The 25,959-nt window shown below is 38.7% G+C and overlaps 1 protein-coding gene across 3 annotated transcripts in view; it reads right to left on the bottom strand.

Annotated features, from left to right (window-relative positions):
- ABCC1 (ATP binding cassette subfamily C member 1 (ABCC1 blood group)) overlaps positions 1-25,959 on the bottom strand; it is a 57,273-nt gene that overhangs the window by 29,653 nt on the left and 1,661 nt on the right. For all 3 annotated transcript variants that reach the window (XM_063344037.1, XM_063344038.1, XM_063344039.1), the window contains exons 2-12: positions 13,618-13,794; positions 12,716-12,838; positions 11,204-11,341; positions 10,000-10,125; positions 7,088-7,149; positions 5,975-6,106; positions 4,712-4,939; positions 3,883-4,060; positions 3,047-3,208; positions 2,193-2,285; positions 588-791 (exon numbers count right to left, since the gene is read on the bottom strand). In XM_063344037.1, the coding sequence (XP_063200107.1) occupies positions 588-791; positions 2,193-2,285; positions 3,047-3,208; positions 3,883-4,060; positions 4,712-4,939; positions 5,975-6,106; positions 7,088-7,149; positions 10,000-10,125; positions 11,204-11,341; positions 12,716-12,838; positions 13,618-13,794 (1,623 nt within the window). The remainder of the gene's footprint in view (positions 1-587; positions 792-2,192; positions 2,286-3,046; positions 3,209-3,882; positions 4,061-4,711; positions 4,940-5,974; positions 6,107-7,087; positions 7,150-9,999; positions 10,126-11,203; positions 11,342-12,715; positions 12,839-13,617; positions 13,795-25,959) is intronic.

Genomic DNA, 25,959 nt, shown 5'->3' with positions numbered 1-25,959 from the left:
CCACAAACACAGAGGGGATGTTTCACATATTAAGAATTAATTTTTTTTTAAATAAGAATTTAAACAATCCCAGGGTACACAATGGTTTTACCTCTCCACATTGTTCTTAAACAGGTGCTGAAAGAACCCAGGCCAGAGGTACACCTAGTGCACAATGTCCCATTCGATCAAGGTCTCTTATCTAAGGACCTGCTGCTCTCAGAAAGATGCTGAAATATGGGAAGTTTTACTCTGTCAGCCACAGCTACCACCTGGAGAGTACTGTGCACATTAGTAACCTCTTCGAAATCTCAGGTTCCTCAAGTGCACTACCAAAAATAGAGGGAGATGCAGAGGAGGTTTTTATTTTTAAATACTTCAGCCATTACTTCTAGAATACATCCAACTTGTCACTAAGTTTCAAAAACAACAGTAGTGCCTTTTCATAGAGAAGTGTTCAATTTCATAAATGTTCAGTTTCCCACTGCGGTGGAGGGCATTCTGACTCTTCCACTCATTAAAAAACAAAATCAAAAGAAGTTCTTAAGCATTGCCTTGGAAAGCAGGATCCCAAAGAGGAAAACAAACTTCTAGATTGTTTCACTTACCAAGAAAGGAGCACAAACCCAAGTGAAGGTTGCCATTGCAGCAAGGTAAGCAGATTTTTTTAGGACTTTGAGTTCTTTCTGTCTGATCTCTAATACCTTCTCTCTGAAGGCTAATTCCCAAGCATAAAGTTTCAGAACTTTAATCCCATTGAGAATTTCATTCATCAGCTTAATTCTGTTGTCTTTGCTCTTCATTTGAGCCACCTAAAAACAACATTGCAAAAAATAATTAGCAGAGCACAATACTTGGCAGACCCACAAAGTTCTGAGCTTTGTATTTTGCAATTGCAAAATTTACCTCATTATCATCAAAAGCTTACTAGCTTCCCAAGCAGGAAATCTGAGATGCTGTCTGAACAAACAAATAAGCAAAATTCACAAGATGTTTTAAACCAATTAGAAGAATGCTTCATGCAACTAAAAATCCAAACCAAGATCAAAACAGTTGTGGCACTGGTTTAAGCGGGATGAATCCTGCATCAGGGAGACCTGGGACTCCGGTTCCTCCTAGGTACAATATACAGTTAAAAAACAAGCCACTATAATCAAGCTTCAGTGATGTACAGTCTGCATCTAACCTTAGACCAAACTTGGTTTTGCTTCAGTTTCAGCACTATCAATGGCTTTCTGATGGCACACTAAGGCAAAAAGCTTTCCATTCAGCCATAAGAAGAAAGTCCACTCTTCAGAATTTTCCATCTTCATAAAGCATTTTAATGACAGCAGTGCAAAGCTGAAACAACATTCTGACTCAGCTCTAGGCAGAGTCGGTAGACTACACCAGTACAGCTATCCCAGACAGCTCTTACCAGTGGCAGCGTGGCTGTGACTGGCTAGATACCCCTACTTCTCCCATAGAGGAACCAAATGCTGTGGTATATTTTGGTGAACATCTAGACCCTAAAAGGTTTCATTTAAATACATCAGTCTCCTCTGACATTCAGTAAATTCAGTTAGTAGTGAAGTCTGTACCAGAAAGTATGTGCTGGGGGTGCCGGACGTAGTTTTTGCACCAGAAAACATCAGAGTTTGAGTCTACATTTACTTATGTGCACTCTCTGTAACAAACTGATCCCCTTTAAAGAAAATCAACTAGGGACCAAGAGCAGCCAAGAACTAAGACTTCTTCCTATCCATCCTTCCAGGAAAAAAAAACATAATATAAAAAAAGCCAAGAACTAACCCACATACACACACCCCCCAACACTGCAACCACCATCCTGGAAACGTGGCTATTTTACTCATTAAGGTTCATTAGGCAGAGAGTAGTTTATGTTTGGACTTTAGTTTCTTAGGCAGCATGTTAAAAACTAAACTAATTCCAATCCAATCATTGGGTTTTTCATGAAGCTGGCTAACCTGCTACCTTGGTCTTAACTACTGCAAAATTTTTAGACCATTATGTACATACGCTGTAAGGCTGCAAAAGACATAAGTTTGTTTATTCTGCATACAGAACACCTCTGCCCTTTCTTTCCCTTCCCTTTTTTTTAAGGGATAAATAGAGGGAGCGAAAAAAAATTTAAAAGGACAAACCTCAGGAACAAGTCAAAGAGCAGAACATATTTCTTAAAAGCACTCTGTCGCATATATAAAGGTTCTAACCTGATAAGTTTTTGTCTTCATTGCCATCACAGCATTTATCGGAACCAGAAGGATCATGACAGCCACGCCTGCCAGCACCGAAGGACCTAAATTCTGAAAAGCACTTAGTTGTAAACATTTTTATTCAAGCTAATTTTTAATAATCTTGGGTCAAAACACTGCATACGCTACAGAAAAGCATTCTGACCTAGCTTTTCAACCTCTTCTTCCCCTTCCAAGAACAGCTTGGGGGAAGAAGAGGAGGATCAAGTAGGTGCTTGGGTTGATGTTTATGTCTTTTGATTTTTGAAACAAACATACATATATAATCCCCATATAGAGAAGCGTATATATAGATAGAAATCAATCTCTCTATACGTGCCTATCTATACACACACACAAAGAGGTATTTTAATGTTTTCCAGTTTTTGCTGGTTTGTCTGTTCTTCTGAAGTAGAGATCCATGCAGGGAGTGACAGATTTCTTGGGGAAGTTCATTACCTTTCTGATTGACAGTGAGAATCAGTGACTGTCTGGACTAGATATTGCAAACGTCTCATAAGGTGACTCTCAGAGTGCAGAACCAAGACCACTTTTCTTTAAGTGACTAGTGAGATACTATAGGTGCTGCAATCTCCCAAAACATAGTAGTTCTCATCTGCATCCTCCCCACATGCACTCAGATGTGCAAATTAAGAACCTTCTGACTTCCTTCTTGACAGCAGTGACAAAAGCAGCTCTGAATGGCTTCTAAACAAACAGGATTTTCTGCACACTGCTGTAAACCCTCCAGTGGTCTGAACAACAGCTGTCCGTAGGCATGACCATAGGAAGCATTGCCAAAGTCAAACCAGGAAACAACACACAATACTCACCTGCCACAGTAAGTATAGTGCTAATATCACCTGGAGAGGTGCAGACCAAATCATGTTTATATAGGTGGACAAGTCCATGAATCTCTGAGCATCCACAGACATTAGATTCACAATCTCACCCACAGTAGAAGTCTTTCTAGCAGAATTTGTAATAACAAGTGCCTAGGTGCAGATTGAAAATAAAAAACAATTAAGGCAACATGAAGGAAGACATCTTTAAACGTCTTTAAAATTACCTGCTTCATATTCTGTTTACCCTGCGCATCTTACAAAATGGAAGCTGTATAATTTGAAGCAAGCAGGTGGGTTTAAACTAATAGAGAATTAAAGACAACAAGCAGCCTTGGGGTCAGGGTTGTTTGGTTAGTGGTTTTACTGCTTGGGAGAGTATTGTTTGCATGTTTTGGTTTTTACTGCAAGAAGCAGTCTCTTCACTTCTTGTCACACACTTTTCTCACAGAACAATCAGTCCAGAGCTTTCTAAAATGTTCCAGCTTATTCAAGATGAAGTGGCACCGCTGCTAAGTCCCAAATGAAGCTGTAAATGTAGATGCATCTTAATTTCTGCACTAAGTGAAGCAGTTTCACATGCCTAGTCTAAATGAGACAAGGTTTCTTGCTTGGCAGTGGGAAGAAGGTGCCTGAACTTTAACTAGTAAATTAGAAAATTGCTCTATTTTAAAGGCTTTTATTTATACATTAGATACTCTCTTATTTCTAGTAAGAGCTAGGAATCAGCCTACTAGAGTCTCCTAACTACTTTAATTATTCAGACTTAAGCGATGCATTCACACAGTCACTGAGAGGTATCGCCATATATTTAAAGAAACACCTACCTTTCGATAAATTACACCAACAATAGCTGTTTTGAGCCTCATTCCGGTTACAAAGCAAATATGAAAATATTGGTGAAGAATCAGCGTCTGAAGACAGGCACAAACAAACAGCAGCCCTGTATAAAAGTAGCCTTGCCAGTTTGGGGCAGCTTTATTATTTACAAAGTTGATTAGCAATCTGCGGAGAGAAGAATTAGTCCTCTTGATAGATGCATGAAATGTCAAGGTTAGAACCTTAGATTATCCCAAACATTATAGCGGTCATGCAAGCACCCAAAGTATCCAACTTAGATAAAACACATAAAAAACCTTAGAAACTTTTATACTTGCACACGTAACTCCCTCCTCCTAACAACGTACCACTTTAAAAGATAAAGTATCACATACCTTACAGTTACAGCATTCTCTTGGAGCTACACTAAAAGGTCTCACACTCCCTCCAGCTAAAATACAACTGGTTACAGTTGTTTTATTACTTCTCACCGTAAAACAATACCCCCTTTAGCTCTCTGTTGCTTCACATACTATGACTTGTAGTTCCACGATCGTTACAGGTTAGAATTAAATAAACTCCTGTTGTTGTTGATTACATTCCTGCCTGGCCTTCCTAGTGTTGTAAAGGAACATAAAAAGTCAAACATTTAATCCATGATGTTGTAATTTGAAAACCAGTGGACCAAAATCATCTGCGTGCATGGTCTCTAACTTGCATGACAACTCCACCCCAATTGAACCAACTGAAGGCAAAGCAGCTTGGTAAGTGAAATACACTGTGTTTTAAATTCTGTACACATACTTTTAATACAATAATAAAGTATATAGGTCTTACTTCAGAATTTCTGGGCCTGCAAACATCAAGAGATCATGTGCAGCTTTAAACAGGAAGCTCATGAGAAAATATGGTCCAAAGGTTTTATATAACACCTTGAATAAAGATGCTTCAGAGTTCTTTTCAGATGGTTTTATAATCAAAGCTTCAGCCTCTTCTGTCACATCACCGTTTGAGTCGCTTGACTTTTGCTGCTTTTTGGGCGAGTATAACATGTTTAATGGTTGCCTGAAATAGAGTAGGTATATAATGTAGCCTTTATTCAACCATAAAGCCAACTGGAAAAATGCATAGTATACAAATGAGATGTTTATGAACTGTTTTTGTCCTTCTTAATAGTTTAACTGGGGTTTACTGTCAATCAAACATCTTTTTAATCATACAACTATAGCTGAACAAACTGGCCATTCAGAAATGGTCACCTTTTTGTGATAGGTAACATTCCTGTTGAATCTCTCCTGTAGGTCTGCCCTGGGGAATGAGAAATAGGGCCGTAACCTGTGTTAAACTTAAAGTGCAAAGGACATTATTATTCTAGAACCCAGTATGCTGAACTTTCTTTAAAATAAAAGCCTCACTGCACTACTGGAGTTAGAAAATTGCAGTCAGATTTATGCCAAGTCATCTGAAAAGGACTGAAGACATTCATTTCATACATCTGGCTTATGCCAAACTACATACTTCCAAACTTCTGAGGACAAACTGTATTTACGCTGTGTAAGCAAGCAAGCAATTTTCCTTCAATGAAAAGGTACTCCTATTTGCTGCAGCAAAGGATGATGAAAGCAGGATGGAAACCACAGGCATGCAGTCTTTCTAATTTTAGTCAGCTGGTTTAGATGCCCAGACTCCCTATATAGTCAAAGGAAAGAAATAAGCTTCTCACTTTTACACCCTGAACTGCCCTCCTGAGGCTTCACTAACTATAGAGGGAGCCCAAGTTCCTAAATTACGTGACTGAAGTTCGACTGTGTGGAAACATTCCCTCCTCAGGGAAAAGACATACATCAAAAGTAACAAAAATCAGCTTTGGATCATGAAAGACTAAGGGAAACTTGATGCAGCTCTTCATAAAGAAGACACACAACACCCTACTTGGTTCCTACTCTGTATGCACTTAAGGAGAAATACAGATCTGCCACTTGGGCCTTACAAAGCAGGTTTGATAAAAGATGACAAACACCTCTAAGTAGAGGCTAAGTAACTTGAGCTTTTGAACCTCCACATCTTGGAAGAACTGCCAGCCAGGATAACTGAGCTTACCTCTTGGTCTTTGCCCACTCTTTTGCCCAGTTTCTAGCCAAACCTGGCACTATCTCCTCCGATGTGTCCTCTTTATTTAACGACCATAAATCCTTGGCTTCCAGAGGCCTCCGATAACCCTGAACCATCAACCTGTATTAGAAAGAATCAACACTACATATTTAAGAACACTAGAGAGATGTGTGTGTATATATATATGCTATTAAGACAATGGTTCTTACATCCAGCCCCAAAACAGAGCCAGCTCTTCACAGAAACACATGCAAGAGTTAGCATCTGGACCTGTGTTGCTACAGGTACTAAAACATACATCCTCCTGTCTTTACTGTGAGAATTAGACACTAAAACTTCTAAGGATCCAGGATATGCCACTGAATTCAAATTTCAGGGAAAATAAAAGAAAGGATGAAGTGATCTCATTTGAAAATCAGCCAAGCAACTAATATTTCCATGCCTACCAAGTTTCAAAATCTTTATTAGCCTTTAATTTTATAAAGCAATTCCTTTCATCTAGCTTTCTGTTGGAACTCTGGCCAAGCACCAACCACAACTATAAACCAATATTATTTTACACGTTTCTGTGCTTTAACTCACACGAACATGTGTTGTGATCAAATCATATAGTATAACCAAAGCTCAGTTAATAATTAAAAAAAATAAAAAAAGAACCTACTAGACAAAAAGCGCTAAGTTTTGAATGCCTTATTTTCTAAATGCAGCAGGTAATTTCTACCTTCTTATCACAGAGTGGTAGGGGTTGGAAGGGACCTTCAGAGATCATCTAGTCCAACCCCCCTGCCAAAGCAGGTTCACCTACAGCAGGTTGGACAGGATCACATCCAGGTGGGTTTTGAATCTCTCTCGAGAAGGACACTCCATTATATTTCCCAAAGAAATTTTTTTATTATATTCTTTCAGCAAACATACTAAATAAATACTGGCAAAATTTTAAATTACAAAGACATTACACAAAGGAAGTAAACACATTAATCAAATTTTTTTGGGAAAAAAAGTTTATCTACAAAACAATCAACCCAAAAAACCAATATTATTATTGCATGGTTATTGCTAATTTAACTTTAATTATTGCTTTATGCGTCATCTTGATCTTACCCAGTGATCCACCAGAAAGTGATTCTGGAGAGGAAAGAAGCACTGAACTCTGGACATGGATTCTAAAGGAGAGAAAAATAAATCAATCCACATACAAAGTGACTGATAGCAGGCCAAAAGAAACAAACGAAGCAGAAAATTCCTGTTGTTTATAGTATTTTTTTCACATTACTAAACTTGTCATTTATGCTGTTGAAAACTTGTTCAGAAAACACAAGCACAGCTTCAGGGCTGTCAGCAGACTAGACCACTGGGACACAGGAATAGCAGTGCCCCATGTCAACAGTACAACAAATAGCTGAGGGAATTTTGTAAGATAGTGCAGGCCAGACAATCTCTCAAGATCTCACGATCAACAAGCCTCATCAACAAGCCCAGGAAACTTAAGTATCCATAAAGGTATGCAGCTAGCTCGTGTTCTACACCCAGCACAATGGCTGTCTGTTGAACTCTCTTAAGGTTAACATCCTCTCCTCATCCAGGTGGATTAAAACAGCAGAAAGGAACGCTGGAAGAATTTCAACGGCACTAAAGGTGATTTACTTGCAGAATGCCAGATTTCTCTCTTCCCTCTTTCATTGCTCTGAACAGTATCTAAAGAACGCTAAAACCAGCCACTCCCTTGGCACACAAACCACTAGGTTTTTATCATCAACTATAATTGGAGCAACTCAGGTATTTCCATCTACAAAAGTCACAAACATCATTAGAGTACTGCAATTAAAACAGCTGGAGCCAAGTGTCTCCAAGATTGGCATTTTTCAACTCATATTTGTGTAACCTGGCTTCTCCACTAAGCTATACTGAAGTGTGTCGTAATCAAGCTACACAAAACAGACTCCTGCATTTCCTCCTCTTCACACCACAGCTTTTTTTACAACTTTGTAGGGAACAATAAGGGTATGTATGAGACAAACACTTTTCTTGAAAGGGGATAAGAGTTCCACATTTCCAAAGTATTTAAACACTTGCAACAAAGTGACTGCAAGCAAATCCAACACCATCCCTTAATGAATAAATACAAGCTTTTAAATGTAAAGAAGTCAAAAAAAAAAAAAGGTGGGTGGTGGGGGTGGAGTGGTACTTTCAGCCTTATGCCACGTCAGCATTACTGACAGGCAGATTTCTACTTCACCAAATACAGGGAATACTTTCAACTTAAAAAAAATTTGAAATATTCTGAACTTTACATTAAATGTTGTATTGCTTCTTTCCTTTATACTTTTTTTAATCTACTTGCAGGTGGCAACTCTAAATTCAAAAGCCCACTAGATCTTGTGGTACCAAAAACTGGACTTCATTTCCGTAAAGCAAAAGTTTAAAACATTAAAACATTTCAGATTACTGTTATAATAATAATATTTTGATAAAATTAAATAGTTATCACACAAAGAACTATTAATCCTACTGACATTCATGCCAGATAGAATGAAGACAACAAGTTGTAACAAGTCTGCACTTACGCAACGTAAACAAAGCGAAAACAAGAGACAAAACGCATTGTTTGACTGCTATGTAACATCAGCATCCACATCTCAGAAATTTCACTGTAGTTTTTTGGCTTAAGTAAACGCATAAGATTTTACTCAAGACTTACAAACATTTCTGGTTTGGAAATGCTTGTCAGAAGGGAATAAAACATAATTTAAGACCGACTAACATGACTTGCTTTGTTCTTTTCCCCATAACATTCAACAAACACACCACTCATGAAAAAAGAAGGTTAAAATTTGAAGTCTGCCCTATTTCCTAGAGACAGTCCTAGAAATACTCAGAACACACAAACAAACTAACGTGGTCTCAAAGCACCTGGTAATTATTGTAACCATGATCAAAGCAGAACAGAAGGTTTCCATAAATCCACAGTATCCTGTCAAATACATTTCATCCCTGAAGGAGATGAAAAGAACCCAAAGATGAAGAGGAGCCAAAGACTCAACAGTATACTCCTCCCTCCAGGCATATACATGCAGACTGTCTGCCAGAGGTAATGCAGAGCACCACTGGCACACTGGATATTGATGGAGAAGGTAACTGGGGAATTCAGTTAAGTGCAACTGGTTGCAGACCTTTTCCACAGTTACAAAGCCAACACTTATTTCCCCACACACACACATTTCGCACCTTCCTCCTTCAGTCAGTGCCACCTAACATCCATCAAACCAGAATTACACCTTACAAAAAACAGAACTGAGGTTTCTAAACTTGGCAAATCCAAACTCCAGGCAGTGACAGGTGTCACTCCACTGAGGCTCAGAAGGTCTAGCCTGGGGTAAGCAAGCAGAATAATGATCCAGCATCCCATGGGTCTCTTTAGATCCATGCCATATAGCCAGCACATATCATTAAGAACATACACAAAAAAGATCGCATCTAGATAAAATTAAAGTTCTACATCCAGACCACCCTCCAACATTAACTGCTTTTGCAATTGAGCTGGTTAAATTTTTGCTTCATTCAAGAGAGGTAAACATGGAAATCAAATGCATCTCTCCAGATTCACAGGTGTTCCAGGTATAGATTCTTCCTCACAGGAAAAGAATACACATCCGTATGAGTTACTGCCTACTGAACGGTATCAGATGACTAGGACAGCATTTCAAGTTGGTATTTCCCACTGATTGCCAGAAGCACTCCTTCATATAAATACATATGACTTAACCTTCAGGAATGCTATTCAGGAATGACTGAAACAGTATTTTTGCTCTTTCTCTTAAATACAGACCACCCTGTTTTGCATGTTATGGGCTTCATCTTCTGCATCACCAACTAAAGCGCAGAAAGAACACTCTATTGCAAACAAGTCAAAAAGATTTGAATTATTTGGCACCTGGGAGACTGTGGCCCTATAACTCATTGTACAGAATACTGCAGGTATCATACGCAGCACTCGGTATAGACTGAACACTTACAGGATCATTTACTGTTTCAGAAAACAAAGGTGGTCGTTCTGGAAAACAACACAGGACGAGCTGTACCAATAACAGGATGAAGTAGATGCAGAACGTGGCAAAACGAAACGCATCCACTTCAGCACCCTGCAAAGGAAGGTAATATTCCAATTAGAAGGCTTGAGGAATTTCTTCAAAACAACATGTTACTATTAAACATAAAACAGCTCCTTACTGTAAATTCTGCAAACTACATAAATGTTACACTACCCACTCCCATGCAAATTAAAGTCAATGTATATTACGGTAAAGGGAAGGTGAAGAGAGGGTGACGGAGACTAAAGGTAACATTTACTTCTAATCAACCACTGTCATAAATACACAAGCATGAACTTCTGTAGAGAAGTTCTCTTTAAGACACAGTTTGTACCAACACAGCATGCCCCAATTTGAAGTCAAGGTATTCTTTACCTTGGATAGGAAGGAGTTTTCAAGGCAAATTTGTTATAAACACAGAAAATAAGAATCAGAGGAGCAGAGTTTAGATTACAGTTTGTTGCATTGTGCTCAAATTCCAGAGTTTCTTCCATTTTTTAGGGGACTGATCCATAGACCATAGTCCACAGAAATCAAAACACAGAGACAGATGGACTCACACCCACACCCATCAGTAAAATCCCACTCCCAATGGTTAAAGTCAAAAGTTGGCTCAAAGTTCTCAAAATTCACAACATGGCTTAAAGGTTTCAAGAAACAGAAAATACGTCAATTACACAATTAATCTGATATTTGACGTGGCCTTACTATAAAGCAGACTGACATAAAAATATTTCACACTTTCACTTTGTCTCAGCAGACGAGATCATCAAACCAAGTGGTTCAGGAAATCCGCTGTATCATCAACAGGAAGACGACGTAAACTCCCAGAACAGTTTCATATCAAAGATTATACACTTTTATTGTACTCAAGCACACACATCCCCTTTCTGGAACAGCTAGCAGAATTTTCTTGGCAATTGCTGCTACAGTTCAGATCACTACAAATTTCACTAGCATTTCAAAACAAGGGCCATTAAGTCTTGCTTGTTTTGCTATTATAACCCAAGGAATGAAGGTACACTGAATGGATCATTAACTGACTTGACTAGCATAATTAGCAAGCAACTGCTCTATTATTGCAGCATTTCAGAATATTTTCAACTGAATGAGGCTAGCAATCACTTACCATATTTAAGGCATGTATTATTTTGGATCTAAAAACCACTGTGGCACATGACAATGAGATGAGCCAGAAAATCATCATTACACCTGAAGACTGGACTCCTTTTATTCTTTCATATTGTATTAAAAATGTAGCAAGCAACTGTGAAAAATAAGATAAAACATATTCACAAGCTTTAAGTTTTACAACATGTTATACATGTACACAAGGTACTGTATTAAAGTGTCCATATTTGACATTTCAACTTCAGAATCTCCCATACATTGTAACACCCAGAGATTTTAAGTCTAATTCAAAAATATGTTTAAATATGAAATTCTCTGGACCAGAAAAGATAGAAAGCGTACAAAAAAAGGGAAAAGAAATGTCTATTACGTAGAAGTAAGCAACCACATACACAAAAGCACTGTCAAAAGCTGCCAGTCTATTTCTTTACTTTTTTGGTTCTCCATCGCAAATGGAGTTTGGTTCTCCACACGCAATTACAGTGACACTACATCCCTTCCAAGTACTTCCTGACTAATTCTTTTTAAAATAAAAAGGTTTCTTTCCATACAAGCCACAACACCAAACAACACTGACCAAATATTACTCTATATTTTCTGTGTTTTCAGAGTCCTTTAGGAAGCTGGCATAACTTAGTAATCTCACTTGGCTGCTGCAACATCCATTTTCAATCAGCCTGACAAAAGCTTGATCATTACGTTATTAAACGACCACAAAGCTATATAACAGCTCTCATGTCTGTCGGTATGTTTCAGGGCTGCTGGGTTTTTTTGTTTGTTTTTTTTTGTTGTTGTTATTGCTGTTGGGGTCGTTGTGTTCCATCCTGTCCCCCCTTGAGTATCACGTTTAATCACTACCATTCCAAGCCTGTGATAAATTGAAGGCAGCTGACAATAAATGAATAAATAGCAAGGCATTTTCCTTGAAACGCAGGCTGCAGATACTACTTTCACATAGACAATACTTGCATGTCTAGGTAGAAAGAATTAGCTGTGGACACCTGTGTGCCTCATGGCATTTAAGACTTTCCATCCTGCCATCAAATGTGACAAAGAAAACATGCACTAAAGAACGTCACATGCAAGACAGTTTGTAATAAGATACTTAATAATGCAACGCCTTTGACAGTCTTTTACCAAGTTCAGCGGGATTTGTATTTTCTATTTTTAATCAGTTCTCTCAACTTCCCTTCTCCAGCCCTTGCTTGAGTCAAGCTATTAAATGAATGGTAGCTCAAGCCTACCAAACCAAGGCAAGGCAACTAGCACTCGCTTGTGTGCTGACATGCAACGCACTGGGCACGGCTAGGTTCGGGTTGGTTTTTTTTTTTTCCCCTAATTTTTTTATTAAAAGAAAGCAGACATTTCAGAGTCAATATTTCACAGTTTGCATACAGACTTAATCTGCTGTTGAAGATTGAAGTATAAACAATCACAACACTGTGAATAATATTAAGATGTGTGTTATTGCTTAAGGCTTTGCATGAACAAAGACCATAACAGAACTTACCATTGTTATACCCAATACTGTAGGACTAACAAGAAAAAATGGAGCTCGAAAAATACTTTTTCTTTCCCAGAAAGAGTAGAAGAGGTCTGCCCAGCAGACTATCCACAGTATTAAGCCCAAAGCCTGCAATACAAAAGCGTATTTTATACATCAGTTCACACAGATTAGGCAGCACAGTATATGCATGAACACTAGATGTTATGTGTTAGTACAACAGGAGTCCAAATCAGATCACCTCTTTGGGGCAATTCTACAACATGCACAAAAGAAGAGTAATTTGGCTTTACCTATTGGATCCCCATTAGAAGAAAAGAGTTTACTAATTTTTACTACCATATAATTCAGTGTATTATGAAGCAGAAAGCTGGTGAATCTCATTCCTGAATAACAGACTGCAGGGACAAACACTCTCCAATCCACCATGCTATTATAGTGCTTCTTAAAACTTTTCACTTATTCTTATTCTACAGGAACAAAAAAAAAAGTAAGAAAACATTAAGTACCTATTTCGCAATAGAAGTGGAATAGAACACCCGCAGCAGCTCTAGAAATCTATGCTGCATAACTTAGAAAGCTGTTGGGATAACAAATTATTTTTATTGTTGAAATAAAGGCCTTAAGATTGAGTTGCCTTAAAATAGTCTTCTCCAACTGGTCTTACAAAGGATTTGCATGCTTTTTTGATGTGTCAGAATACATTTAAGAAAGCCTACTGATAAAAGGGCAACAGAAGCACACAAGGCCTGGAAATCAAACACAGGTAGAACAAGTTAAGTTAAAGCTGTAGTGTGCACGCAGGCCAAGACTGATGGTCAACAAAAACAGTGTGCTAAAACATAGCTGAAAATATATTCAAACCTCCAGATAAGCTTAATAAGTTCCAATCTTAAAAAGTCGCATACCGTTTTGGCTTTGTTGAGGTTTGACATTTGTATGTATCCCCTGTCATGACAACGAAGGTACAGGAAGTACACTGGGAAGCAGGCCCACAGGTAAATGCAAGGAATCCAGACCAGGACTGTGTTCTGAAAGCACAGGGTAAAGTCTGGATTTTCTGTGTGCCATGTCAGATTCCAATCCTGGAGAGAGAAAACAGATCAAGTTAAAGAAAAAGCAAACACAGCACTCAGAATTTAAAAACAACAACAAAACCAACAACAAAACAGTCCCTATCTGCCTTATCCTGCATCCCTTGTTGTGTATTTATTTATACTTGTATTAAACTTGCACCATTCTGTGATTCATTGCAGTTTTCATAGCTTAGAAGTTTTAAACCTTCACAAGAAGGGATTAGTGTCACTTTTGTTTGTTCTACAGAGCTACTGTAACACATAACTCACTCAAATGTAATACCTTAACAGTATTCAGGATATTTAACAGTATTAATCAATACTTTTCACATTATCATTGCAGAAAAATGCAGTGACGTGGCTAGCTATCTCCCATTAAAACCACTGTGCATGTATGTCTAAATATCCAAATACACCACATTCCCAAATTTCAGTGTGGAAACATTATCTGGCACACAGAAAAGTGAACAGCACAAGTCAACATCACTTCACTATTTGTAAAATACTTTGATAGCTCTCGAGCTGTCTACAGCAAGCCCAATTGAGACTTTTTTGTAATTCATAACAACGGGGCATAGAACTAAGTAAAAAAGGCTCACCCTTGCAGCTCATTTCCTACTCAACAGGAAAATGTAAATCAATATAATTCTATGTTTTCCTGTTTCTCTCAACACGATTCTCAAAAACAAGATAAACCACCATACAATCAAACCAAAACTGACACTTAGAGTAATAAAAATGTGATCACCACTTCCATTACTGATTTACAATTTACAAGAACTATTTACAATGATGGGCTAATGAGTAAAATGAACTTTCATACCATATTTATGATTGACTTGAGTCAGGGAAGTCTCTTGCAGGAAATTTTACCTTAGAATTACTGGCTTTCCTGTAAAACTATCACAAGGGATACTTCCTCCCAAGAGCTGTAGCTTTCTGACTCTCCAACAGAATGATGCAATACAGAGATATCACAGCTGCAGACGGACTACAGTATTCAACACCCAAAGCATAGCTCACAGGCTTCTGTTTAAAAACCACACAGGCAAGAAAAGCAGTCCCATGCCCAAAGGCTTGTTAACTATAATGTCATTTTCGGTTGCAAAGCATTTTTTCAGACATTTGCACAGAACATCAGTACCACTACTGGGACATAATAGCAGTCAGTCAGTAATCCTTCTCCCCTATAAAAGCCTGAGCTGGCCACAAAAACACGTGCCATCATCCACATTTTATAGATGAGGAAACAGAACCAAAAGGAGCTGCAGCGCATGCCCCTTCTATTCCAACACTGAAGCTGGAAACAGATCCCACTGCTCCGCATCGCCAGGCTATGATCTTTATTTGTCCCCATCTTCCACTGATTAAACAGTTTCAAATACAATTACAAAGAGAGGAAAACAGATCTAACGAGAAATCAAAGATATAACTTTTAAGGCTAATCAGATCTTATTTTATCATAGCACAGGTTTCCCCTTAAATTTGACCATTCTGTATGAGGATGATAATTTCTACTGGTTAAAAAAAAAAAAAAAAAAAAAAAAAAAACAGCACACACCCAAACTTCTCTTGAAAATGTATAAACAAAAATATTTTCCTTCCCTACTTCCCTCTCAATTTCTGTCAGGATCTAGGACTTCTTTCTCGGTTAGATACAACAGACAATATGCAAAGGACACACAGCTGTTACGTTTCTCCTCTAATTCCAAAACATTCTAAAAATTCTTCTCACTTAATACAATTTTTAATTTGTCAGTTTAAAAAAAAAAAAATATCTCCAAACTTAATGCCAATTCAAGGACATTAACAGTGGTAGAGCACAAAAACTCCCAATTATGTTTTAGTGTATCTGCATAGGGGTCACACAAGTTGTTCGTGACAAGGCAGCGTCTGTGAGACGCTGTGGGCGAGCCACATGGTTATTAAGTTCCCCAACTGCATAACATCATCAGAAATTTCAGCTGAGTCATCCTTACGTTTAGCCACTGCACAAATGTCTTTGGCTTTCTAAGTTCCAGCTGCTCCACTGCAGCACAACAGCCAAGAATAAGTCTCATGACTCTGCAGAACAGTTTACAATTCAAAAATTAAGAAAGTTAATATGATTATACAAGTAAATTGACAGGATGTAATCAGCTTTACAACAAACAAACAAGAGCATTGACATTTTATTGAGTGAATTTTTTGAGATCTACATATTGCTTAAGAAAGTTACCATCTCCTTTTTCAGGGTTTTTAAATGCTTGCTGTAAAATGAATCAGGCAATTACCAGAAAAGACACAGCAGGTAATACACGTGTCACTGCCGCGTGGCTAAATAAAAGAAAAGTGCTGTATGCATGACTGATATGCATATTGGCTGGCAGATATTCTAAAAACATGTACAATCTTTCATTTGACCTTCATATTTGCAAGTTATCTGGAGGTGTTTCTGCATGAAAGGCAAGAGGGTACGATGTAACGGTATCTCAGCATTAAGAACAGAAAGCTGGGACAAATGGGCAGTTTGGGGTAAGATTACTGCCAGATTTTAATAACTTCAGCAACATCAGTGTACCATCATTTACATTTTTCCAGGATTTGATCCAGAGGCTGTTGATATCAAATAGCAGCTTCCTTAGCTTAAATAATCTATTTTTCTCTGTACAAGAGAAATGTCTACACCCAGGCGAGACGCAGAAGCCCCTTCCATTTCACATTCATTTCAGGTGACAAAAGGTGAGGAGAGCATGCATAAAGAGAAGGATAGTGGTATTTTTCCCTGGCGATTCTCTAGGTGCAATTCTCTCAGGCTATGCCTGCACCAGGCAGTAGCACAGACAGGAATACAGCTGTAGACCCCATACTTGCGGCTGAGCACCCGATGTCCTCACAAAATGCCTTTCACTCAGGTTTGCACAAGACAAGTTGCAGGCTCCCCTGCAGACTGACCATCAGCCACTGGAACATGTTTCACAGTTAACGCCTGTCCAAAAGGCACTCGGGCCACTCTTGAGTGAGCCAACAGGCAGGACAGGGGACTGGCAGGAGGTCACGTCAGAAGCAGGCTCCCGGTCCGAACTGAGATGTTAATGCCCTCAGTGGGCAAAATCAAGCGGAAACCAGTCCATTACAAAAGAAAGGCATGCCCCAGATTCTGCATGGAGGATGCCATAGCTTTATGAGGCACAATCCTGGCTGGAAAACACGTCACTCTCATCATGAAACCAACATGTATTCATATGCAAATCAAATGTTCAGTTATACAAATCTAGACTAGTTCTGCCAGTTTGAAGTACATGCTTCTCCTTTGCTTTACATAAACCTACTTTTCAGAGTTTTAATTTTTTTCCAGCATGAACCAAAATTCTTTACGAGTCGATGTAGGGCACTCGCTGAAGCAGACCATTGTATTTAACAGATATTAATTAGCAAAATTTATGACATTTCTTCTGACTCAAGTTTTGGAAACACTATTTTAGCAAGTTCTATTAAAGCACTAAGTCGCCCTATTTTCACATCTCAAAGATTAATAGCAATTTTCCCACTGACTGATCAGCTAACTCTTCTACTTTGCAAGAACACATCAAATGACAGAAACCCAAGTATCCATTGAAAGCCTACACAAACTATCGGCCTCCTGCAACACAGGAGGAGGAGTAGGAAAAAGGGGGTTAGGTCTATAGCTATTAGATTGTATAATCTGCAAGAGGCCTTCAATTAAACTATGACTGCAGGAACCAACGGGAGAAGAATCAGTGGGATCCTCATTCCTTTCTTGGTAGATGTTGGGAGAGAAGAGATCTGCTGTTGGCTGAGTTTTAGTCTACTCCAGAAGAACCACATCTCAGATGTTAAATAGTTTCAGGTTAGGGGGTTTTTTCCTTTTAAATTCCCTGGACAATTTTAAAGTTTCCTGGAATAGCAAATGGGTATTTTTAAATTTATCCAACCTATTTCTCAGTTTTCATTTCAATCACCAGCACCTTGGCTGAAAAAAATACCAGTCCACAGTTTTTCTGCCCAGTAGCACATTTTCTGTTATGGCACAGAAAGGCGTCCTATCACATTTGAAGTGAAACCCTCTATCTCCAAGAGCACAAAAAACATTTGGTGTTCCCCAGAATCACATGGATCTATTCACAGATAAACCACTTATTTAACAGTGCATAAACCCTAGGAAAATAAACCCCTGTATTAATCCCTATCTAAAATTTCAGGAACAGGCAAGATAAAAAACATTGGCATTAGGACTGTAAGACAAAGCTGCAACACAAGAGATCAGTTATTCTCTTCTGCTGAGGGAAGGAAGACTACAGGGAAGCTGTATGTCCCCAGTGTGCCTAAACTGAGGAATAACAGTATTTGACACTGGACGGGACCTTGTGGCCGGCTGCCTCTCTTCTGGCAGACAGGAAAGGCTGTTAAGTGAGCAGCCAGCAGCCGCCTGTTCTCGTATCAATAATCCTACTTGACCCACAGCACATTTTAAAATTCTCACTGGCAGAAATGCAGAGACCAAAATCGCTCAGTTTCAAGCCTGCTGTGCGCAAGTGTGCTAGACATGCAGACTGCTAACCGCACTGTTAAATCCACCTGTATGAACCAGCTGTGACTGAAACATGACTTAAACATTACCACACACCTACGCCGAAAATTAAATTACATAACCACACTGGAATCTCAATATCACAGTCAACACTTACTCCTTCAAATGGAGTTTGACATTGACATCGCTGTGTACCCACTATTTTGTTATCACCCACAGAAGAAACACCTCCTTTGTAATACCAAGATACGGTTCTTCAGTCTTATTTTCCTAACAATAAAAAAACATTTTTCATTTAATGCCATGCTTACATTTAGTAGAATGCAAGTAATTAGCTCTCAGGCACTAACACTGTAATTGCAGCTGACAACTTTCACTATAATAGTATCATGCTTTCTCTTTGAAATAGGAACTTGCATAATCTGGCAGCTCTAGATATCATATTAAAAAATTCCCCAGCGTAGCACCTATAAACTCATGAGGTGACAACCATTCTCCTTCAGATGCCACAAGGCCATTCACTGGCCTTTAGCCTACACTATCTAGGACAGCAAACTTCCTGCCTGCCTCTCCCCAGATAGGAGAGATTTGCTTGATCTGGCTGAGCCTACAGCCTCAGAAGAGCTACTAGCAGAAAAGGACTTCTCCTTTTAAGGCTGCTTTAAAGGAACTCTAACCATGCTTTAAAAGTCCCCGATATCACCATTCTGCACCAAAAACAACAGTAAAAACAGTGACACTGTTGATCACACTAATTAAAGAATTAAAGAAAATGAACTACAAAAGTGATCGAGGTTTTCAGTAGGTTAGAAGGAGGTTTTCAGTGATGAACTTAAGAATTCTCCAAAGTTATTCAGCTTGCCAAGTAAGTTTTATTCAATTTAGCTTTAGAAATTTTGAAGAAAGACTGAAATAATGTTCTCAAAACACTGTAAATATAGCATCTTTATTCTGTCCTTCACATTTTGGAATCAGGTCATGAAACATGAATCTCACCGTTTCTCTAAGGCCATATTTAGAACAGAGCCTACAACAAGCACAATCATACACGATCTTCACCAGCATAACATCTGATCTGTTATGCTTACTGTACAGGCTAAGTCACAAGAGGTGACAGGTTGATAATGCAAGCAACAGATATTTGTAGGGAAAGAAAAAAAAAAAACAAACACTCCAGAACTCCCACAAAAAGCAGCAGAAACACCCACACCCGCAGTTCTCCTGTCTGCTCATCAGTATTCACAGAAACAAGCAGCAGACAATAACAAACCCATAGCAGTGGCAAACAAGGCACTGAATGAGGTATATGACACTACAAGCAACCATCGCAAACCTCCTATTTACATGTTTATAAGCCCTTTACAAATACTATGCATATTATATTGAAATTATTTTGGAAAAAGTACTACTTGCATTAAAGGATCCAATTGCTCTGTAATCAATTCCAGATGAAGCAGCACAATACACAAGGAGAAACATACTTTTCCACTTTAGTTGACGTTTATTTCCTCTAGCTTTTTTTCCTTAATAAACAGGAAGTTACCCAAAATGCACGGATCTCTCCTGTGACACAATGTAGTTGTTCTTGCAATTGAAGTTAACGCAGAACATACAAGCAAAATGGTACCTTTGCTGGGGTGCACACAAAGTGAGCTCATGCTGCATTTAAATCAAGTTTTCAATACACTGCCAATTCCTTTGAAGACCTATACTAACTACATTAAATTAATGGGTCACTGGTTTATTATATTATCTAAGGGTGCACTCTGCAAATAAGAAGTAGAAGAAAAATTTAAAATACTTGTACAGATTTTACAAATATATCTTCCCAACCGCTACTTCCTATGCTTAACAAAAGACAGCTAGGAGAGATTTAATTTTTTTTTTTATTTTTATTTTTAGAACGCACAAAACCAGGATTCTACTAAAAAGTAAAAGCCACACAACCAAATACCTGATCTTATTCACAGACCTCCATAGACTCTAAAAACTACTTCTGCAAGGAGAAATGAGAGAGTTATGCTCCTGCACAGAACTATACCACTTACCACAAGCAGTGGAACAAACGAACACAGAGTGTGCAGACTGCTGTGATTTGGGAAGAGAGTTCAGGACTTCCGTTCACGATCTCATCTGAGGATAGCTGCTCATATCCCCAAAAAGTCCTCAGACATTTCTGCAGGCCAGCAATAGCCCAATTAGATCAATAAGTTTCTGCCCTTTTGTTCTTCTACTGCCACAAAGGTGAAATAAGAAATGTTAATGTACATTGGGATGCAAGGATTCAGAACTCTAACTCATGGAGATCGCATTCACCCACAGAAAAAACATGGTTTGGGGTTGGGGGGTTGGTTTGGGTGTTTTTTGCTACAGGAGAACTAAACCTACCATACAATTGAGGATCTTCTCTTACTCAATTATAGTCACACAGAGAGGAAGCAGGGGGGAGATGTTGTTCACCAAACAGTGAGAACACAAAACATTTCTCCCCATAAAACCATGAATGGAACAAAACTACTGCTATTAAACCTGAAGTTCATTGGTTAAAATGCTAGTAGTAGTCAGGGAAGCAAGGAACAGATAATAGTTTAGCAAAAGTTCAAAAAATACAGATCTCCAACTAGGATTTTGATGTTTAAGTCTTGTGTCTGAATAAAAAGCCTTAAATCATTCACAAGCAAGCCTTCTAGCCCAGCCTCCCAAAATACCACGTTCAGATTGAGACCTCAGATGGGGGAAGAGACCATGACCCTTCTTTTTCCTTTGTTTCAAAGTAATTCTGAAATCTAAGCTTTATTCTTATAATCTCTTAACACTGTCACAAGATTGTCAGAGCAAGAGGGGAAACAAAGAGTCACATTAATAAACAGGGATCCTAAAATTTTTAAATCATTTATATAAAGAAGATTGAGGATGAAAAATAGCAGTAAGTGTTTCTAGTGACAGGGAAATACCCTTAATTTCTCGTGTTTTGTATTAGAAATGGTTTTAGCAGACTAAATTCTCAACAGTAATGACTTACATAATGCAGATATGACTTGTTAATACAACCAAGAAAAAGCCTCTATCTCCCAACACCTGGTCCCGTATTCAGTCAGATGTCTGTGCCTCCTTGTCCAAAACCCAAACATCAGTATTTCCTAATGATTGCAATGAAATCCTTTGTTATAGACAGCACTTGATCATCTGAAAATGTGTGTAAAAGGACAAAAAAAAAAAAAGCACGTTTTTTGCCTTTGATTCCCTTTAGCCTAAAATAAGAAGCTGGTGCTAACAAGTTTCCAGAGAAAGGAGCACCTGCAGCTGAGGAATTTACAAGAGCTGATCTTTGTAATCCAAGAAGCTAAAAGTCACTGAACTATGCCTATTTTTTGTGTCAGGGAAACATATGACAGATTACATCAGCACTTGCAAAAGTAAAATGCTTAGCCTCTTTCTACAGACATAGCATTTCCATACCCTAACATGTCTGCAAGTGAGACCATGAGACAACATTTGGCCACAGGACAACAAAATATTTGCCATTCATAGTTTCAGAATCAAAAGGATGGGTTTTGCCCTTCTGCAAAGTTTTTCACTGAAAAGGATACAGAAAAAGAGATTCCTGCTCTCCTCTCCTTTTTGCATCAAAACCAGAACTTTCGCTTAATAATGCAGCAGCCTACACCTCAAGTTCGAATCACTGTGAGAAGTCTGAACACACCAGGGTAATAATCTTACAAAGGGACTAAGGTAACAGCCTGAGTTGGGATAAACTGTATCCGAAGCTACCACAAATGCAAACAGTGAGAAAACAGTAATGCACGGAATTCTGACTCTATTAAAAGAAAGCAAAAGGTCAGTACCCGGCAGTAGGCTTTTTAGAGATGTGACCCAGAATGACTTCAGTGCCACCCGGGTTAACCTTCACTTAGTCCCAGTATAGCACAGTGCTTCAACGTAAACTGCATTGTAATTGCATGGAGCAGCACAAGTTATTCAGACGTTTTGCTGGGGTTTTTCTTCCCCCCTCATTTAACTTTTCTGAACAACCTTGAACTGACGGGTGCAAAATGATAGGTCATCTGTTAAGGAAATCTCCATCAACAGCAGAATATGAGGCTTCATTTTCCTGTATTTCCCCAGAACAGATCTATTGTGGATGAAGAGAGCTAAGTTTAATTTCTTATATAAGTTTAATTTCTATGCAATTTAGAACCTTGTTCATATGACCAACAAAGATGTTTTACAGATTTAAACAAGAGAAAGGTGACAAGCCTCTGGTGTTCATCGCCAAAAAAAACAGCGCCAAAAAAACCAAGCTATGAGAATCAGGCAATCAGCTGTTAAGTATACTAAAGGCACCATGTTGTGTAAAGGTTTTTCTGTTTAACACTCTACTGCTGCTGCTCCTCTGTTCCAAATGCTGTCTACATACGACCTTCCTATGTCAGCTAATGTAAGTAGTTTTCTGATGTGCATACTCTTTTAAACTCTTAATATCTAGCTGGTCACAAATGCATTCATAAACTGGATACCTTTACAACTAAAGGAACCAACTTTTATCAAGCGCACTCAGCACCACTCTCAACAGCACATCAAACTCCCTCCCTAGCTCTGCCACAAACACACAGAAAAAGCACTAAGGATGTATTTCACAGTGCAAAAAGCTGCTGCAGGGTTCCAAGAGACATGATAATTCACTGCTTATCTAACACATGAAAGCATAAGACACAGAACTTCAGAACATTAAATTACTCCTTACATCAAATGCCTGGTTTTCCTTCAGAAGCCTATTTCAGGAAAACTATCAGTGTCCCAGTGTCCTGATAACCAATATAAGCATAGCAGCTGTTTACCTCACACAGTATCACTTCACAAGCGTCCACCAATCATTATAACAACTTACAGAATATTAATATTTGTTTTCTTAATAAAATCTTTTCAAGCCACATTATAGTCTTAGAATATCCTAACATGTCTGCAACCAGGAGAGAGAGAGGCTGGTGATCTCCCCTAGCTACAACAATGTCAACCCAAATACAAAACATAATAAATGTATTTTCTGGAGTGTTTGTTAAAAGACATTAAGGCAGACCGAACATGCCTGAAAGCCTCAGACAGAACTCTACACAACAGCAAGGGAAGCAGAACCCAGTCCCACCAAGGCAGTCCCTGGATTTTGTGCACAAGGCTCTGCCTCACCTTTTCCCATCCATTCTGTTTATCTCCTGTAGTTTGGTTCCACACGATGAAGTGCTAAGCCTAGAACAGTGTTTAGATGCAATTCCTCCATTGACAGAGAAGAGGCTCCACAAAAGCTTTCTGCACCAATAGGAAAGAAACAGGCCTGGGTTTCCAGAGGCAGACACAGCTTGAATCATTACAGGACACTACTTTTCAAAACAAAACAGAGGAGATGAAAACTTGCTTTCCTCCTAGAAGCAAGTGGAATTACTTGCTTTCAATACTTCCTCAACAACTAGAAGTTCAACTAGAAAAATGTAAAAAAAAAATTCCATTAAGTTCCCACTGAGATAAAGAAGGGTTAGATTTAGCTTTACCTAAATCCATTTTAAAAACCACAATGTCTTTGCCTGTGAAGGACATGATAAAAGCTTATATAAGCCATTTCTCGCACAATCCCTTAAGTATAAGCAAGAACCTCAAAAGTTTAAAATTCTGTTTGACTTATAAGCATCTTTTAATGCATGAATAACTTAGACTTCCTGTAAGACCTAGCAGAGCACTTGGGAAAGGACTGTAAGGAACTGCTTAGTAGTTTGAACCCACTTTTTCTTTCATTTTCCCTACTTCATTTTCATAAAAGCCCTACTGAGTTTTTAAGGCCAACACCCAAAGTGCCACAAAAACTCTTAACTTCCTCCTTTAGCAATTTCAAACATGAAAAGACTTCTCTAAATATGATACTGCATAGTTTACAGGTTCTGAAAAACTCAAACTACCCCAAAATTTTATTCAAAAGAAAGGAAAACAAGCAGACTATTTCAAAATGTAACTACACTGAGACCACCACTGATTGTGCATGTATCCAGACAGCTGGGTCAGCAGGCCAAAGTGTACAGTAAGTTCTAGATCTGCCTTGACATTTATCCTGCTTACCTAGAATGACAGAGTTCCTCATCCCACTTCACCTTTTTTTTTTTTTTTTTTTGCATGCTGGTATCGAAGCAAGGTAGACTGCAGTCATACATGTGTGATACTCTAGGCAAAGCTATCTCAGCATGTCAGGTCACAAAAAAGTTTTCTAGTTTAAACAGGCCCTTAAAGTCTCTGAACTGAAATGCAAGTAGTACAAAATGTTACCCCTGGCCCACTAGTGTTTTTTAAAGCTTTTATTGTCATCACCAGCTATTAGTAAATAGTAACTTTATCTCACACAGCTGTACCTTTCTTTGTATTATGGATTGGATACTCATTCCGAGGTACTCAGTGATGCTAGAGAAAGCCAGGATTAAACAGTACTCTTCCAAAAAGGGAGTCTGGTTCTAAGGAAGCACTGAACAGTTAAGTTCTGTAAGCAAATCTGATTGCAGTGAAGTCAATACGCTGAATGGGGGCGCAGAGATAGGTTAGATAGTGAGAAGAAAAAAAGAAAAAAACGGGAATAAAGAAGATGGCAAACTTGTTCAGGCTGTTGACCTTTCAGAGTAAGTATTAAACAAAACCAATCTGTTTAATTCTTAGACAAGAGCTTTCAACAATAACATTCCTTGGGTGTGCACACAAGAAAAATCCTGGCCAGCAAAGCTTAAGAAGATTAGCATACAGTCTTTAAGGGTCCATTAGGTCCTTTCAACCTGCAAAGTTTCCCCCACAACTTAAAACTGAGTTGCCCCAAACTCAGCACCACCCTTGACAGAAAACACACCTCTTCCTCAAAGCCAAGCTTGCCAGTGCTAGGAGACCCCGCTGCTCCACTAGCAAGGCTTCAGCACCAACCGGAACAGCTGATGTGGCCATACAGTTCACCACGAGAACGCAGTAACACGTGCCACTGGGTATCTAGCCAGCACCCTGCTCTGAGAAGCGGAAGAGTGCAGTCCAGAAGACACGAAGGACAGTAGCACACACACCGGTGATATCTAGAAGCCCAGTGAAACACCGCATATAAACAGGCATTTTCTGAAAATCCATTACAACTTCAGCTTCAAATAGTAGCAACAATGGAAATACCAGAAAATTAAGCAGCCAGAGTATCCATAAGCACCAAAACTAGCGTTACTGTCCTCCCCACTACTTGGAACAATACAACAACAAAGTGGAGTACAGAGTATTGTTTATGAGATCAACTTCAGCAAGGAAAATTTTTCCAGACACATCTTACACCAACTGGAATTCACAATTGTTCTTTTGCAGGATTAGACGAATCCAGAAATCAAACAACCACACCCACAGGATCTTTAGCTGGAAGAAATGAAAGGCAGACTCCACGTGATTTGGAAAAGCATGACAAATCACAAAACCATCTATATTCTTAGAAACCAATGCAACTAGTGAAAAAAAATGTATGGAGTAGTTATGACACACCACAAACATCAGAAATGGCTGTGGTACATACAAGAACTGTAAGTGTTCTCACAATGAAAGAATTTGCCATCAGAAATCCTATATAAACTACCCGTTTCCAACATCCTAAGTGT

Source organism: Chroicocephalus ridibundus, chromosome 8 (assembly GCF_963924245.1).
Source record: "Chroicocephalus ridibundus chromosome 8, bChrRid1.1, whole genome shotgun sequence".
NCBI classification, from domain to species: Eukaryota; Metazoa; Chordata; class Aves; order Charadriiformes; family Laridae; genus Chroicocephalus; species Chroicocephalus ridibundus.
The sequence above is the reverse complement of the archived record's forward strand: the minus strand, read 5'-3'. Positions and strand labels throughout refer to the sequence as shown.